General features: G+C 35.8%; 1 protein-coding gene across 1 annotated transcript in view; it reads left to right on the top strand.

Moving 5' to 3' along the window:
* CEP85L (centrosomal protein 85 like) overlaps positions 1–17,308 on the top strand; it is a 154,910-nt gene that overhangs the window by 84,551 nt on the left and 53,051 nt on the right. Inside the window, exons 4-5 of the mRNA XM_030853595.2 lie at positions 3,515–3,636; positions 12,693–12,810. Of these exons, the coding sequence (XP_030709455.2) occupies positions 3,515–3,636; positions 12,693–12,810 (240 nt within the window). The remainder of the gene's footprint in view (positions 1–3,514; positions 3,637–12,692; positions 12,811–17,308) is intronic.

The raw sequence follows: 17,308 nt of genomic DNA, 5'->3' as shown, positions 1-17,308 counted from the left end.
TAAGTCAGAGAAAGAAAAATACTGTATGATGTCACTTGTATGTGACATCTAAAAATGCCAAACTCATAGAAACAGAAACTAGAATGGTGGTTACCAGAGGGTAGGGGGTAGGGAAATGGGGAGATGTTGGTCAGAGGATACAAACTTCCAATTTGCTATAAATTATAATAAAAATAAAATTTCATCAGTTGTTTCTTTTCTGTATATCTTTAGTAGTACAGCGTTGTTTATATAGTATGCAAAATCATAAAGGTACAGTAGCTGCCTTGCTATTTGAGATGTCACAATATGATTTTAATAACTCTTGCTAGGTAATTCAAATTGTGTTCTATAACTTCATTTAGTATAGCATGCCCTATGGCCTCATTACAAAAGCCTTAAAAGGTAACATGTTTCCGTAATTGTCATTTTCAGTGATAGGTAGATATAAACAGGGTTTTAAAATTACGTGTAACTCCACCTGCAGCATTAGGTTGTGTGTCAGGATTCATTCTCCTTTTTAAACTACTTCTATGAATCAGGATTAAAGTTTCGTAGGAAGACTGCCATGCTGCTGATTTGGTAATTGTTTATTGCGTCTTAATTACAGAGAAAGGGTTCCTTTCCTTTATTCCTGTTTGCTCAATTTTATGGGTCAATTTTTGTTTTCTAAAGGGTTTAGGTTAAGGGAGCTACAAATCAGAAGAATAAAGCTTCATGTTTTGTTTTATGTATATTCACTGGATGTATCTGGCAAGTACTTCAGCATTCCATCCTGTCGGTGACTCAGGTGCTATAAACCAAGTAGTACTGTTGTTTGCTTTTGTCTTGCAGATCTACTTTTTTCTTCTCTTTATTCCCTCTTTCTTGATGCCAGGAAGTTTTATAAAACAAGAAAAGGCTTTTCCTTAAGTTGTCAGCCATGGGAAAAATTTTAGCAGATGACTGGTGGAAGAATAGAATAGTTAATGTCTTCTTGAAAAGATCATCATCTATTGTCTAGGCACTTGTCTTACTGAAATAGGTACAAGATATGTAAGGTAAAGCATAGCTTAAAATATTATGGTATAGGTCATTCTGATTTGTGTTAATCAGCAGTGGAGGAAACTTTTATAAAGTTTTGGAAGAGGATACCATAGATCCTCAAGCTATCTTAGAAGTTTTTTGTTAGGCATGGTAACAATATACAAAAACCAATATTTAAAATATCTGTAACCTGTTATCAGGATATTAATATATAATTCAATATATAAATAAAATATATATTCACTTTTATTCTACAAATAAATTAAATATTTAGTATTATAAATTATAGCACAAATGGTTCACCATATCATTCTGATAATTTCCACATCTTATGTTGAGTTTTGGAATTATTGATATGGTCTTTTGTCTTGCTTAGTTTTTACCAGTTTTAATGAATTCCTGTTTGAGCTGCAGTTTGACAAAATAAATTTCATGAAATGAGTACCTATTAAACTGATAGTCATTAAGTAACATGGAGTTGCAATAAGCATAGACTTTCTCTTAATATCAACAATATTGTTTATAGTGCTTAATCTTCTCTTGGTTTTTAAGAGTAGTTACTTTCAAACATATTTTCCAGTTCCTGTAATGCTATGAAATTTGAAATACCTCTTGGTCAACTGGGCCATAGTAGAAAGAATGAGACAGTGTGGTGCTCTTTTGTTGGGCTGCCTATATTTGAATCCTAGCTCTGCCAACTAAATATAAGCTGGTAGGTAGTGGTGGGGTGGGGGAATTTTGAGGGACTGACTAGTAGAAACCAACCAATCAGGAAGGATGCCATAAATAGTGTCTCGAGGGCCCCTTTTTATGCCAGGAAGTAACTCTTTATTTGTTGGATGATGGAAAGTTCTCAGGATTGGGTTTGGGCAGCAGCTAGTGTTCAACCACAGTGAAAGTACTTCAGTACTGCTACAACTAATATATCTATACTGGTGCATACTGGCCCAGTATCAGCCTGAGCTGTATGTTGGGCAAGAGAAAGAGTGAAATTCAAAGACCAGATCTCTGACTAACCTGTCTCTATAACCCTATGTGTCACTTAGACTCCAAGTATGTGACCATCTGACAAAGTTATATACCCTGTTATCTAGTTTCTGCGCTTCTTAATCTGATCACCTTGTGCTGTCTTTGTGCTGCCTGAAACATCCTGTCCTAGTATTACTTGACAGTCATCTTAATTTAAAGGTTTAACCTAGGACTAGTTGATGTCACCCAGTTAGTGGTTTATTCAGAAGTAGGTCTTGTCAGTAGCATCTTTGGAAAACAAAGGATAAAAAATATTGCTGCACATTTGATTCTCCTAAAGTTGCTTTGTGGTGTTTATATAGCATCTCTTAGCTTGCCAAGGAATTTATTTTCCTATCTGATTTACCAGTTGTATTGGAAATTCACTAGTTTCCTAGAGCTACCATAACAAAGGACACAAACAAGGTAGCTTAAACAACAGATATTTATTGTCTCACAGTGTTGGAGGTTAGAAGTCCAAAATCAAGGTGTCAGCAAAGTTAGTTCCTTCTGAGGGCTGTGAAGAAAAATCTGTTTCAGGCCTGTTTCTAGTGGTTTTCTGGCAATCTTCTTGTGTTCCTTTGCTTGTAGATGTATCACTCCAATCTCTTGTTTTCATCTTCACATGGTGTTCTCTCTGTATCTCTTTACATAGTCTTCTGTGTGCATGTCTGCATTCAGATTTCCCCTTTTACATCAGTCTCATGACTTCATCTTGACTATATCTGTGAAGTCCCTATTTCCAAATGAGGCTACATTCTGAGGTATTAGGGGTTAGGACTTCAACATCTTTTTGAAGGGACACAGTTCAACCAGTACCACCAGTATTAAAATTTTGATTTTGTTTCAATGATAGAAATTTGAGGATATCTGCTGTATTGGGTTTTGTTATTATCTGTTTTAAATATCTTAAATTTTTCTTAAAGTCTAAATCGAATTTTTTCTTAATGATATATAATAAACACTGGAGACCAGTAATTCATCTAGATTATCTGCTTAATAGTCATCTTCTATGGATATATTTACTACTTTGTGAAAATATTTTAGCTTTTGAAATTTCAGTGATGTGATGAATGACAATTTGAAGTCTGAATGCTACAGATACTATTTTTATTCCCTTGTGGAAACCCTTCTGGTAATGCTTGTACAGTCTAGCCTTGGTATGTTCTTTCATTGTACTCCTTCCTTAGGCAATGATTAATTTCTTATTTCCAGAAAGCTTCCACAAGGTAATGAGAACAGGATCTTACATATAGTATTATAATAATGTTCTCTTGTCACCAATTCTTCATTAGATTTGTACATTTACTTTAGAACTTCCTTGAAATTCTTCAAGTTATGTTGTATTCACAGGTGTGATTTAAGATGGTTTTTTAAAAAAATCAAATGGACAGTTCTCTATTTTTTTTAAAATGAAAATCACTGGGAAAATACAAGGTGACATATAAATATTCCCTTTAGCCACTTTTAGTATACTAATAGTTTAAACATGTTTGTGCAGGTTTTGACTGGATCATCTCGTCAAAGTTATTCACCTCCTGGCTATCAAGATTTCAATAAGTGGGAATCAGTGCTGAAAATAAAAGAAGGACTACTAAGGCAGAAAGAAATTGTAATTGATCGGTGAGTCTTTTTTTTAATTACTAAATATTTCAGGCATGCCGAAATGTAGATTAATAAAACAAATATCTTTGTACCCACTGCTTAGAGTTTAAGAAATAGAACCTTACAAGTACACTGATGTCTCATGTCTGTCCATCCCCAATCCCAGTACTTTTAAGAACCACTATCAGAACTGAGGGTCAGTTGGTTTATCTGCCTATCTATCTATGTATCTGTCTATCTGTGTCTGTTTTCTACCATCTTCTCATTTATATTAGGGTAACTCATTATTTGGAAACTCCTCTCCATCTTTTTTGTACATGTAACAAGTTAGCTGCAATGCTGATGAACTATCAAAGCTAGTGTCTTTGTGTTTTATACTTGGGAACTATCAAATTGGAAAGCTACTTTAAAGTGGTAGCTTCCTTTAACTAATGTATGTTAGATCTGATAGCACAGAAAGCATGAAAATCATGAATGTTTAAAATTAAATGACCTACAGATAAGAATTTTGAAAATTTTGGGAGACATTTCCAAAATTTTGCCTATTTCAGTACCAAAGCTCTGAAAACAAATTTCTTTATAGTTGCATATCCTGGTAATTGGGAACTAGGTTGAGGAGGCATTTTTTCTTAATCAGTGCTAGTTACTACTTATTTTCATGTGCTTATATGGGATAAAGTAGTAGATATTTTAGCCTTAAAATTAAATCCTAATTCAAATCTTTAAATATATTTAATAGTTGAAATTTCAAAAGATTTTGCTTAGAAACTTAGCAGTGTTAAGCAAGATCTGCTGGGAAGTAAACTAGAGCATAGACATCTGGGCGTCCTTATTCTCCACTATGTTCTCAACGTCTTGAACAGAACCTGGCACGTAGTACATGTACTTAGTGCTTGATACTTCCATGTTTGATAAATGAATGAAGATTGTAAGAGATGGTTATAATTGATTTTATGAAAAGGCTATTTTAAAATATTAGATGCTTCTAGTACAAGTGAATTTTATGTATAAATAATTATAGACCCTGTTGGATATATATTTTGAACACTTAAATAATTTAACTCATTGTATAGACTTGAAATTAATACCGTTTTTAAGCACACCAAAATTCAGACTTTCATTAATATGAATAGACTTGCCCTCAATCAGAATCACTTGGCTTTTATTATTTTTTAAACACCATTATACCATTCTATTGGGTATGTTAATAAGTGTCTTAGTTCATTTGGGCTGCTATAATAAAATACCATAGACTGGGTAGCTTATAGACAACAAATATTTATTTTTCCCACTTCTGGAGTCTGGAAAGTCCCAAGGCACCGGCAGATTCAATGTCTGGTGAGAGCCAACCTCCTGATTCATAGATGGCCGTCTTCTTGCTGTAACCTCCCATGATGAAAGGGGCAAGGGAGCTCTCTGGAGCTTCTTTTGTAATGGCACTAATTGCATTCATGAGGATTCTGTCCTCATGACCTAGTCACCTCCCAAAGGCCCTCTACCCGCTATACCACACATTGGGCATTAGGATTTAATGTGTGAATTTGGAGGGGGGGGTGTATGTCACAACATTCAGTCTATGGCAGTAAGAAATGCAGATAATGATTGATGTAATCTATTAAAATATATTTATATTTGTCAATTCTGTATATATAGATGGATACTAAGGAAATAATCCAAAATCATTCAAGTTGCTCAGTTGGCCAATTCTGTTATTTAATTAAAAAAATTTTTTTATTGAAGTATAGTTGATTTACAATGTTGTGTTAGTTTCAGGTATGCAGCAAAGTGATTCAGTTTTATTTATTTATTTTTATATATATATATATATATATATATATATACTTTTTCAGATTCTTTTTCCATATAGGTTATTATAAAATATTGAGTATAATTCTCTGTGCTATACAGTAGGTTCTTGTTGTTTATCTATTTTATATATAGTAGTGTGTGTATTTACTCCCAAGTTTCTAGTTTATCCCTTTCCCCCATCTTTCCCCTTTGGTAGCCATAAGTTTGTTTTCTATGTCTGTGAGTCTGTTTCTGTTTTGTAAATAAGTTCATTTGTATTATTTTTTTTAGATTCCACATGTAAGTGATATCATATTATATTTGTCTTTGTCTGACTTACTTCACTTCGTATAATAATCTCTAGGTCCATCCATGTTGCTGCAGATGTCATTATTTCGTTCTTTTTTATGGCTGAGTAATATTCCATGGTATATATGTACCACACCTTCTTTATCCATTCATCTGTCAATGGGCATTTAGGTTGTTTCCGTGTCTTGGCTGTTGTAAATAGTGCTGCAGTGAACATCGGGGTGCATGTGTCTTTTCAGGTTATGGTTTTCTCTGGATATATACCCAGGATAGCATTGCAGGATCATATGGTAGCTCTCTATTTTTAGTTTTTTAAGGAACCTTCATACTGTTATCCATGGTGACTGTACCAATTTACATGCCCACCAACAGTGTAGGAGGGTTCCCTTTTCTCCACACCCTTTCCAGCATTTATTATTTGTAGACTTTTTGATAATGGCCATTCTGACTGGTCTGAGGTGGTATCTCATTGTAGTTTTGATTTGCATTTCTCTAATGATTAGCAGTGTTGAGCATCTTTTCATGTATCTTTTGGCCATCTGTATGTCTTCTTTGGAGAATTGTCTATTTAGGTCTTCTGCCCATTTTTGGCCGATTCTTTATCTAGTCTCATTTATGGATCTGTGGTAGCCACATTGTCAAGTAGGAGTTGGCTGGCCTAGGCTAGCCTTATCTGGATGGTCCTTATGCTCCATGGGGATCTGTCATCCTCCAGTATGCTAACCAGGGTTTGTTCATAGGGTGAAGTTCAAAGAGAAAATGAAGCACACATGTTCTCTTGGAGCTTAGGCTCAGAACTGACACAAAGTCCCTATGGAGAATCTCTGTACCCTTAGTTTAATTTCTCTGTGAACCTAAAACTTCTCTAAAAAATAAAGTCTGCTTAAAAAAAAAAATCACTTCCACTATGTTCTTATTGGTCACAAGGCCAGGAGACTTCACCTGTGGACAGTAGGAACAGCAAAATCACATCAAAAAGGAGTATGAGTAATACAGGGAAGGGAATACTTGTGGATGTTTTTGTAAACAATCTACCACACCCATTGTCTTAAATAATCTTTGATATTTTGCATGCTTATTATAAAGTTTTTGATGATTAATGCATTTGATATTATATAAAACAGAGGAAGAAAAAGTAGCAACTCCTATTTCTAAAGCAACATGACCAGAATTTAAAAGTAAAAATGTTTGGGCTTCCCTGGTGGCGCAGTGGTTGGGAGTCCACCTGCCGATGCAGGGGACACGGGTTCGTGCCCTGGTCCGGGAAGATCCCACATGCCGCGGAGTGGCTGGACCTGTGAGCCATGGCCGCTGAGCCTGCGTGTCCGGAGCCTGTGCTCCACAATGGGAGAGGCCACAGCAGTGAGAGGCCCGCGTACCGCGAAAAAAAAAAAAAAAAAGTAAAAATGTTCATATATAAAGATCTTTATAACACATATAGTGATGAAAATTAGAACAAAATTATAGTATAATTTTTTTCCAGGAACCAGATTAGACTAATGGCCTTTAAAATGGTGATAACACATGCAGAAACTATTTCAGAGACAGAATTGACAGGATTTAGTTTCTTCCTGGATGGAACTGAGAGTAAAGATGCTGAACTTTTCTACTTTGGAATACAGTGTGGGTGATGATACCTTTTAAGTCACTTAACTAAAAATTGTATGCTGGATATTATTCCTGAAAATATCAAGTTATTCATGATTGCATGAGAAAAACGTGGGTTTTTTTTTTTTTTGCAATGCATATAGCTTTCGTAGATTTTGGATAATTAGATCAAAACAGATAAATGTTAAGGAAAAATAACTGCTATAGAAACTGTTCTTCTTATGGTTACCAGTGGGGAAGAGTCGGGTGCGGGGAGGGATAGATTGGGAGTTTGGGATTGACATGTACACACTGCTATATTTAAAATAGATAACCAACAAGGACCTACTGTATAGCACAGGTAATTCTGCTCAGTATTCTGTAATAACGTAAATGGAAAAAGAATTTGAAAATGAATAGATACATGTATATGTATAACTGAATCACTTTGCTGTACACCTGAAACTAACATAACATTGTTAATCAACTATACTCCAATATAAAGTAAAAAAATGTTTTTAATTAAAAAGGAAAAGAAACTTCTTAAATGTTCCCCATCTTGTGAGAAAAAGCAAATAGGTTTATTTCAAAAACAACTCAGAAAAAAAAGGAAGAAACCTGGTTTCTAATGCTTTATATTTGACACTAACCATTTAGGTAATTCTGAATAGGGTACTTGCCCTTTTGCATATTGATCTTCTCATCTGCCTGGGTACAAGGAGTTTCACCACTTAAGCAAAAAATGAGGTTTTTGAAGATCACTCTTCTATGCAACTCTCCTCTCCCACCTAGTTGTACAGCATGAGGATTAAATGAATAAATGTATGTAAAAAGCACAATACTGTCTGATGCATAGTGCCCATCAGCAAAGAGTAGCCACATTATACATGTTTTGTATATGTAATAGTTATGTTTACGTGCTTGTCTTTCCTCAGTCGACTTTGATCTCTTCACAGAAGATACAGTTTCATGTACATTTTATTACTCATAGTAGGTACTCACTAAATATTCATGCAGAGCAAATAGCCTCATTTTAATGAAAAAGAGGTTAAGGTTGTTGGTTAACCTATGCTGTTGCTGATACTAGTAGTTCATATGATGATTTACACTTAGAAATTGCATAGCTTGTGCCGCTGAATTGAACAGATGAAATATAGGGGTAAGTCAGTGCACTGGAGCCAGATTCAGAGAGGAAACCCTATACCCTCTGTGGTGACGGCTGAGTTAATGCTATTAGTAAATGATACTGGCAGTATAGAGGAGAATTCTCATTTTGTCATTACTTGCAATTTACAATATAGTATCTACAAATCTTCTTAAGATCTTGTCCAACAATAGAGAATCTGACTGGCCATTGTTTCTGGTTCTTGGAAAGGAGACTGTAAATCTTTAGAATGTCTTTTTTATTCATGAGCCCTGGAACACACCTGCATTTATGCTAATGAGGTGATTCTTGGGCCCTGGATAGCAGCTTCAGCTATTTACCATAGAGACCAACACTGTGATCAGAGGGTTGGGACTTTTGAGCCAGTCCAACCTCCAGGGAGAGGAGGAGGCTGGAGATTGAGTTCAGTGATTTAATCAGTCTTGCCCACACAATGAAATTCTATAATAAAAACTCTGGGAACTCTCCAGATTTGTAGCCATTTGGTTAGAAGTGTGGATGGTCTGGGGATCCCACTTGAGTCTGGCATCTGAAGTGAGGCTTTCTTGTTGGGGATCATGCCCTTAAAGCTGTGGAGTCTGATGCTAACTTAAGGTGTTTAGTGTCAGAATCAAATTTCACACAGTGTAGCAGTTGGCCTTGAAACAAAATAGATTCAGAAATTGATTTTATAAAGCTATATACTTAGGTGTAAACAACCAAAATAGATAGAAACAAACTGTTGAAACTGTATTTAAATACTCAGATAAGCTGATAAAAATAACCAAATCTTACTTCAACACTTGTGATGGAGAATAAATATGACTCTTGCATTATGGGGTCCGTCTCAAAGTAAAAGATGTTCTGCAAATTGCTATGAGCAAACTGTCATATGTTAATTGATCATATCTGTGAAGTTGGAATTTTAATAACTTTTAATAACCATGATATGTACACTTAGGCCTTGCTTTAGAAATATGATAAGTCCTTGCTTCTAAAGCAGATGAGTTAGAAGGACATTTAATATGAATTCCATTAAAAAAAAATCCACACTATACCAAAGAATCCACCACTGATTTTAAGTTTACCTAGCAAAATTATAATGTGATTTTACTTCCACATGTAATTAAATGAGAGACATATACATTGCTGAAGGCTCAAATGATAGCATTTTTTAGTAATAAAATATTTTAAAATTAAGGTACAGACTTTTTTTTAGACATACTATTATGCAATAGATTACAGTATAATGTAAATATAACTTTTATATGCACTGGGAAACCAAAAAATTCGTGTGACTGGCTTTCTTGGAATATTCAGTTTATTGCCACGGTCTGGAACCAAACCTGCAATATCTCCAAGGTCTGCCTCTAAATGTAAAAGCATCCTTTTAATATACTTTGGGATATTTTCAGGCTATACTCCCTTAACGCATTTACCGTTCTTCCTCTGACTACTCTTAGGATTTTCTCTTTATCACTGATTTTAAGTCATTTGATTAGGATGTTCCTTGGTTTAGTTTTCTTTTTGTTATTTGTGCTTTGGGTTCTTTGGTCTTCTTGGATCTGTGGGTGTGTCATTCTCAGCAGATTTGGAAAAAATTTGGCCGGTTTTCTACAAATACTTTTTCTTCCTCATTCCTCCTCCCCTCACCTCCCCTATAGGGATTCTAATTACACATATATTTGGCCTTTTAAAGAAATCCACAACTCATTGATTCTCTAAGTTTTTGTTTTGTTTGTTTTGTTTTATCTATTTTTTTTTTTCTGTTTCTTTTTGGATCATTTCTATTGATATGTCTTCAAATTCCCTAATCTTTTCTTCTGCAAATTCTAATCTGCCCTAATCCCATTCAGGATAATATTTATGCCTTCCATGTCTCTGCTTAACATATTATGTCTTTCTTCTAGTTTCTTGAACATATGAAAATAGTTACAATAATTGATTTCGTGTCCTTCACTGTTAATTCTGTCATTTGTGTCAGTTCTAGCTCACTTTCAGTTGATTGGCTATTCACCTTATTGTGGGTCATATTTTCCTGCTTCTTTGAGATGCCAGGCATTATGAATTTTAACTTGTTTTGGATGTTACATATTTTTGTATTCTTTTTTTTAAAATTTGTTTATTTTTATTTTTGGCTGCGTTGGGTCTTGTTGCTGCACGCGGGCTTTCTCTAGTTGTGGCGAGCGGGGGCTACTCTTTGTTGTGGTGCATGGGCTTCTCATTGCGGTGGCTTCTCTTGTTGTGGAGCATGGGCTCTAGGTGTGCAGGTTTCAGTAGTTGCAGCACTCGGGCTCAGTGGTTGTGGCGTGCGGGCTGTAGAGCGCAGCTTCCGTAGTTGTGGCACACAGGCTTAGTTGCTCCGCGGCATGTGGGATCTTCCTGGACCAGGGCTCGAACCCGTGTCCCCTGCATTGGCAGACGGATTCTTAACCACAGCACCACCAGGGAAGCCGTTATTTTTGTATTCTTGCACTTTGTTCTGAGCCCTAAATTGCCCTCAGTTGGAAATTGCTGCTAACTGATACCCTGTAAATTATGAAGTTTTGGCATTTGGGAACAGGCACAATTCCGGGCCCGATGTGAGCCTCAGGCACTGATTCTTCTAATCTTTTTGGCTAACATATCCCCCACCCCCACCCCATAACGCCCCCTCCCCACTTAAAGTAGTTTCTTCATGCATTCGTTAGTTAACACTCAACTGAATACTCAAGGTGGCTCTGCACTGTGAACTCTAGCTGCCTTGATTTCTCCAGATTACCAGCTTTGTTTTTTCAACTCAGAGAGGTCACTTTCCCTGTTCAGAGGCTAAGGCTTAAAACGCTAATCTCTGGCAATCTTAGGACTCATAGAATTTGTTGTCCACCTCCCAGAAGTCACGGTGATTGCCTGTTGTCCAGTGTCTTGAGAGTCTTTCTTACCTGTATTTTGTTCCATTTTGTAATTATGTCAAGGGGAAGGGCAAAACTGGTTCCTGTTACTCCATCCTGGCTGGAAGAGGAAGTTTAGTTTTCTTTGTAAAGTTTTACATTATTTGAAAAGTACCATGTGAGTAATCTCTCCTAACCTATCTGTTTCCTGTTTGATATTTTCTGTGTGGATGTTCATAAAGGATAGCATATCTGAAAAACAAATAAAAACAGCTCTGAATAGAATAAGCTCTTTGATGCAGTCTGAACTTGGTCCAAAAGTTATTTTGTAAGTAATTTTGGAAAACATCAAGCTATTTGTTTACCCACATGTATCCTTATTATTCCTTGAAAGCACGTGCTCTTGCTCTCTTTTGCTCTCACTCTCTCTCTTATAACCTTAGTATGAGACTTGTTATTAAACTTTTGAAGATTAATGATAATACATATAAAGGTCTTAGCATGTTGCCTGGCACATAATGGTTTTCAAATGTTTAAGGATACATATTCACAAAAGTTAAATAATTTGATTAAAATAAGCTATGGGGCTTCCCTGGTGGCACAGTGGTTGAGAGTCCGCCTGCCGATGCAAGGGACACGAGTTCGTGCCCCGGTCCGGGAAGATCCCACATTCCACGGAGCGGCTGGGCCCGTGAGCCATGGCCTCTGGGCCTGCGCGTCCGGAGCCTGTGCTCCGCAAAGCTATGATCCACTGAGGAAATACTTGAACTTCAGTGTGCCTGGTTCCAGCATGAGGTTATATTAAAATGAAATTTCAGAGCTATCCAGAGATGCAAATCTGCCACCATGTGAGTTCTCCATCGTTGGTGATGTGTATGTGTAGACCATGCAACCTGGATGTTGTACATAAGATGCAGGCATAGTACAGCAGTTGAGCTAGATGATATTTATAAAAATACCTCTCACCCCGACAATGAAATTTTCAGAAGCTTCAATTGGTATTAAGTGTTGAACAGAATTTGGACGAATGGAAATAATAATATTAAGGTAAAGACATTCCAGACTGAGATTGAAACAGTTTTTATGTTAGGCAACAAGAAGAAAGAGAGCAAAGCATGACTTTGTTCGAATCTAAGAAGAGTATTCTACAAAAGATTATGTTCTTTAAAGTGTCAGAAGTACTCTACAGTATAAACTTTTTCTGTATTTAACATATCTCATGGTACTGTGGTTTAAAAAGATTTCCTATTATGAATTTTAAGATTGATCATACTTTTAACTCTTATGCCAAATTAGAATACTGAAAGTTCTGCTTTTAATTATCACTTAGAAAAGTATATTTTTTGTAATGTGGTACCTCAACTTATGTTTTGCAGGCAGAAGCAACAAATTACCCACCTGCATGAAAGAATAAGGGATAATGAATTACGAGCACAACATGCCATGTTAGGACATTACGTAAATTGTGAGGATTCTTATGTGGCTAGTTTGCAGGTAAGATTATAAAGGATTTTGTAGTCGATTTATTAGTAAAACATGTAAATTATATACTAAGCTTGAAAGATTAGGACATTTTTTGGAGTTAATAATCTGTTCACATGGTTCATATTTATATGTGTAGTGAAAGATGTCCAAGTGCTGTTTTCCGTCTGTCCAGTTCACACCCTTTCCCCACACGAACAGGAGCTACTATTAACAGTTTCTAGTGTAGCCTTCCAGAGTTGACTTATATCACAACAAACACATATAAATGTATTTTATCCTCCTACCTTCACAAAAGGTATCGAAATAAATACAGTATTCAACACCTTGCTTCTTTCCCTTAATATTATATAAAATTATATAAAATATAGTGATTATTTTCATATCATTGCATAGGCAGCATCCCTTTCCTTTGCTTTTACAGCTGCTTGATTTCCCATTTTATGGAGACAGCATAATTTATTCAACCTGTCTCTACTTGTCAAAATGTGGGTTGTTTCTAGTTTGGGACTATTATACATAATCTTATAAAAGTGAAACGCTGTACTCATTAAACAGTAACTCACCATTTCACTTCCCGACCCCTGGCAACTACTATTCTACTTCATGTCTCTATAATTTTTATTACTCCAGGTATCTCATGTTAAGTGGAATTATACAGTATTTGTCTTTTTTGTGACTAGCATATTTCACTTAGCATAATATCCTTAAGGTTCATCCATGTTGTAGCATGTGTCAGAATTTCCTTCCTTTTTAAGGCTGAATAATATCCCATTTTATGTATACCACATTTTGCTTTTCCCCTCATTTTTCAATGGACACTTGGGCTGAATCCACATTTTAGCTATAGTGAATAATGCTGCTATGAACATTTTTTATATTATTTATTTGGGTGTACAAATGTCTCTTTGAGACCCTGCTTTCATTTCTTTTGAGTATATACCCAGAAATGGAATTGCTGGATCATATGGTAATTCTGTTTAAATTTTTGAGGAACTGCCACACTGTTTAACCACAGTGGAGGTACCATTTTGCATTCCCATCAATAGTGTACAAGTGTTCTAGTTTCTCCACATTGTCACCAACACTTGTTATTTTCTGGGTTTTGATAGTAACCAACCTGATGATATCTCATTGTAATTTTGATTTGCATTTTCCTAATGATTAATGATGTTGAGCATCTTCATGTGCTTATTGGCTACTTCTGTATCTTCTTTGGAGAAAGGTCTATTCAAGTCCTCTGCCCATTTTTAGATTGGACTTTCTGGTTTTTTCTTTATTGAGTTTTAGAGATTCTCTATTCTGGATATTAATCCTTTGTCAGATATATGATTTGCAAATATTTTTTCTCATTATGGGGGTTGCCTTCTTATTCTGTTGATAGTCCTTTGTGTCTTTTCATGCACGAGATTTTTAAATTTTCACGAAGTCTGATTTGTCTACTTTTCTTTTATTGCCTGTGTCTTTGGTGTCGTAACTAAGAAATCATTACCAAGTCCAGTGTCATGAAGCTTTTGCCACATATTTTCTTCTAAGAGTTTTATAGTTTTAGGTCTTAGATCCCTTACAACTTAATTCTTGTATATGGTGTTAGGTAAGGGTCCAACTTCATTCTTTTTGCATGTGGATATCCAGTTTTCCCAGCATCATTTGTTGAAAAGACAATCTTTTCCCCATTGAATTGTCTTGGTACCTTGTCAAAAGTCATTTGACTATATATGTGAGGGTTTATTTCTGGGTTCTCTATTCTGTTCCATCAGTCTATATATGTCTCTCCTTATGCCAAAACCACACTGTTTCGATTACTGTAGCTTTGTAGAAAGTTTTGAAATCACAGAGTGTAAGTCCTCCTCTGTCCCCCGTTTTCAAGATTGTTTTGGTTATTTGTAGTCCCTTGAGATTCTATATGAATTTTAGGATGGGTTTTTCTATTTATGCAAAAAATATGTTATTGGGATTTTGAATAGGGATTGCATTTGAAACTATAGATCACTTTGAGTAGTATTGACATCTTAACCATATAAGTTTTTCAGTCCGTGAGCATGGGCTATATTTCCATTTAGTTGTGTCATCTTCAGTTTCTTTCAGCAGTGTTTTTTAGTTTTCATTGTACAATTCTTTTATTTCTTTGGCTAAATTACATCTTAAGTATTTTATTCTTCTTGATACTATTGTAGATGGAATTGTTTTCATAATTTCCTCTTCAGATCATTTATTATTAGTGTGTATAGAGATGCAATTAAATTTTCTGTATTAACTTTGTATTCTGATACTTTGCTGAATCCATTCTTTTTTTTTTTTTTTTTTTTTAATTTCTCCAGCTCAAACCCAGGAGGGTGGAGATACATTTTTTTAAAATATTTATTTGGTTGCACTGGGTCTTAGTTGCAGCAGGTGGGCTCCTTAGTTGTGCCATGTAAACTCTTAGTTGCAGCATGCACGTGGGATCTAGTTCCCTGACCAGGGATCAAACCCAGGGTGCCTGCATTGGGAGCATGGAGTCTTATCCACTGCGCCACCAGGGAAGTCCCTGAATCCATTCTTTATTGCTAAAGAATGTGAATGATCATATCATCTGTGAACAGTGATAATTTTACATCTTCCTTTTCAATTTGGATGCCTTTAATTTCTTTTTCTTGCCTAATTGCTCAAGCTAGAACTTCCAGTACTCTGTTCAGTAGAAGTGTTGTAAGTGGGAATCCTTTTACCTGATCTTAGAGGAGATGCTCTCAGTCTTTCACCATTGAGTATGATGTTTCCTGTGGGTTTTTTCTATATAGCTTTTATTATGTTGAGTAGTTTTCTTCTTTTCCTAGCTTTTTGTGTGTTTTTATCATAAAAGGGTGTCACATTTTACTACATGCTCTTTTCAGCCTCAGTTGAGATGATTGTTTTTCTTTTTTTGCTGTTTTTTGTGCTGTATAATAACATTGCTTGATTTTTTTTTTTTTTTTTTTTTGGCAGTACGTGGGCCTCTCACTGCCGCGGCCTCTCCTGTTGCAGAGCACAGGCTCCGGACGTGCAGGCTCAGTGGCCATGGCCCATGGGCGCAGCCGCTCCGTGGCATGTGGGATCCTCCCGGACCGGGGCATGAACCCGTGTCCCCTGCATCAGCAGGCGGACCCTCAACCACTGTGCCACCAGGGAAGCCCGCATTGATTGATTTTTGAATGTTAAACCAGCCTTACATTCCAGGAATAAATCCCACTTAGTCATGGAGTATAATCCTTTTTATATACTGCTAAATTCAGTTTGCTAATATTTTCTTGAGGATTTTTATATCAGTATTCAAAAGGGTTGTTGGTCTGTAGTTTTCGTGTAGTGTCTTCATCTGGCTTTGGTATTAGAATAATGCTGACCTCAGAATGGGTTAACAAGTGTTCCATCCTCTTCCAGTTTTTAGAAAAGTTTGAGAAAGATAGATATTAGTTCTTCTTTAAATGTTTGGTAGAATTTGCCAGTGAAGCCATCAGGTTCAGGGCTAGGGCTTTTGTTTGTTTGGAGATTTTTGATTACTGATTCAATCTCCTTACTAGTTGTAGGTCTACTCAGATTTTCTACTTCTTCATGATTTAGTGTTAGTAGGTTTTGCTTCTAGGAATTCACCATTTCATCTAGTTTTTCCGCGGGCTTCCCTGGTGGCGCAGTGGTTGAGAGTCCGCCTGCTGATGCAGGGGACACGGGTTCGTGCCCCGGTCCGGGAAGATCCCACATGCCGCGGAGTGGCTGGGCCCGTGAGCCATGGCCGTTGAGCCTGCGTGTCCGGAGACTGTGCTCCGCAACGGCAGAGGCCACAACAGTGAGAGGCCCACATACCGGAAAAAAAAAAAAGGTTTGTTAATTTTGTTCTTTTCAAAGAACCAACTTTTGGTTTCATTTATTTTCTCTATTATTTTTCTATTCTTTATTTCATTTATCTCTTCTCTGATCTTTATTTTCTTCCTTCTGATAGCTTTGGATTTAGTTTGTTCTTCTTTTTCCAGTTCCTTATGTTGTAAAGTTATGTTGTTGATTTGAGATCTTTTTCTTGTTTTCTCCATATGGATTTAATATGTATTTCTCCTAAGACTGATGTTGAACTTCTTTTTATATATTTAAGACCCATTCATGTTTCTTTTTCTGTCAATTGTTTTTTCGTATTTTTTGCTTATTTTTTCTGTATTGGTTTTTTTGCTTATGGATTTTATGAACCCTTTAATGGAAAAAAGTTAATTTCTTTTACATATAATTTGATTTGATAATGTATAATATTTGTCATAATATTTTCATTCTATTTATATCATTTTCTCATTCTTTTCCTTTATCTATTTTTTTCTACCATGAAGTCTCTCTAATTCGGATGAGTATTTATAAATAAACCATTTTGGAAATGAACCCATTTAACAAACAATTATTAAACATCCACTGTGCTAAATTCTGAGGTCACAAAAGTGAAAAATAGTTCCTGCCTTCATGAATCTCAAACTATAAAGGGAGAGACCATATAGGTAAACACATTTACCCAATTCTT

The sequence above is a fragment of the Globicephala melas genome, chromosome 14 (genome assembly GCF_963455315.2).
Source record: "Globicephala melas chromosome 14, mGloMel1.2, whole genome shotgun sequence".
Classification (NCBI taxonomy): Eukaryota; Metazoa; Chordata; class Mammalia; order Artiodactyla; family Delphinidae; genus Globicephala; species Globicephala melas.
Note: the sequence above shows the minus strand (reverse complement) of the source record. Positions and strands in the feature narration are given on the sequence as shown.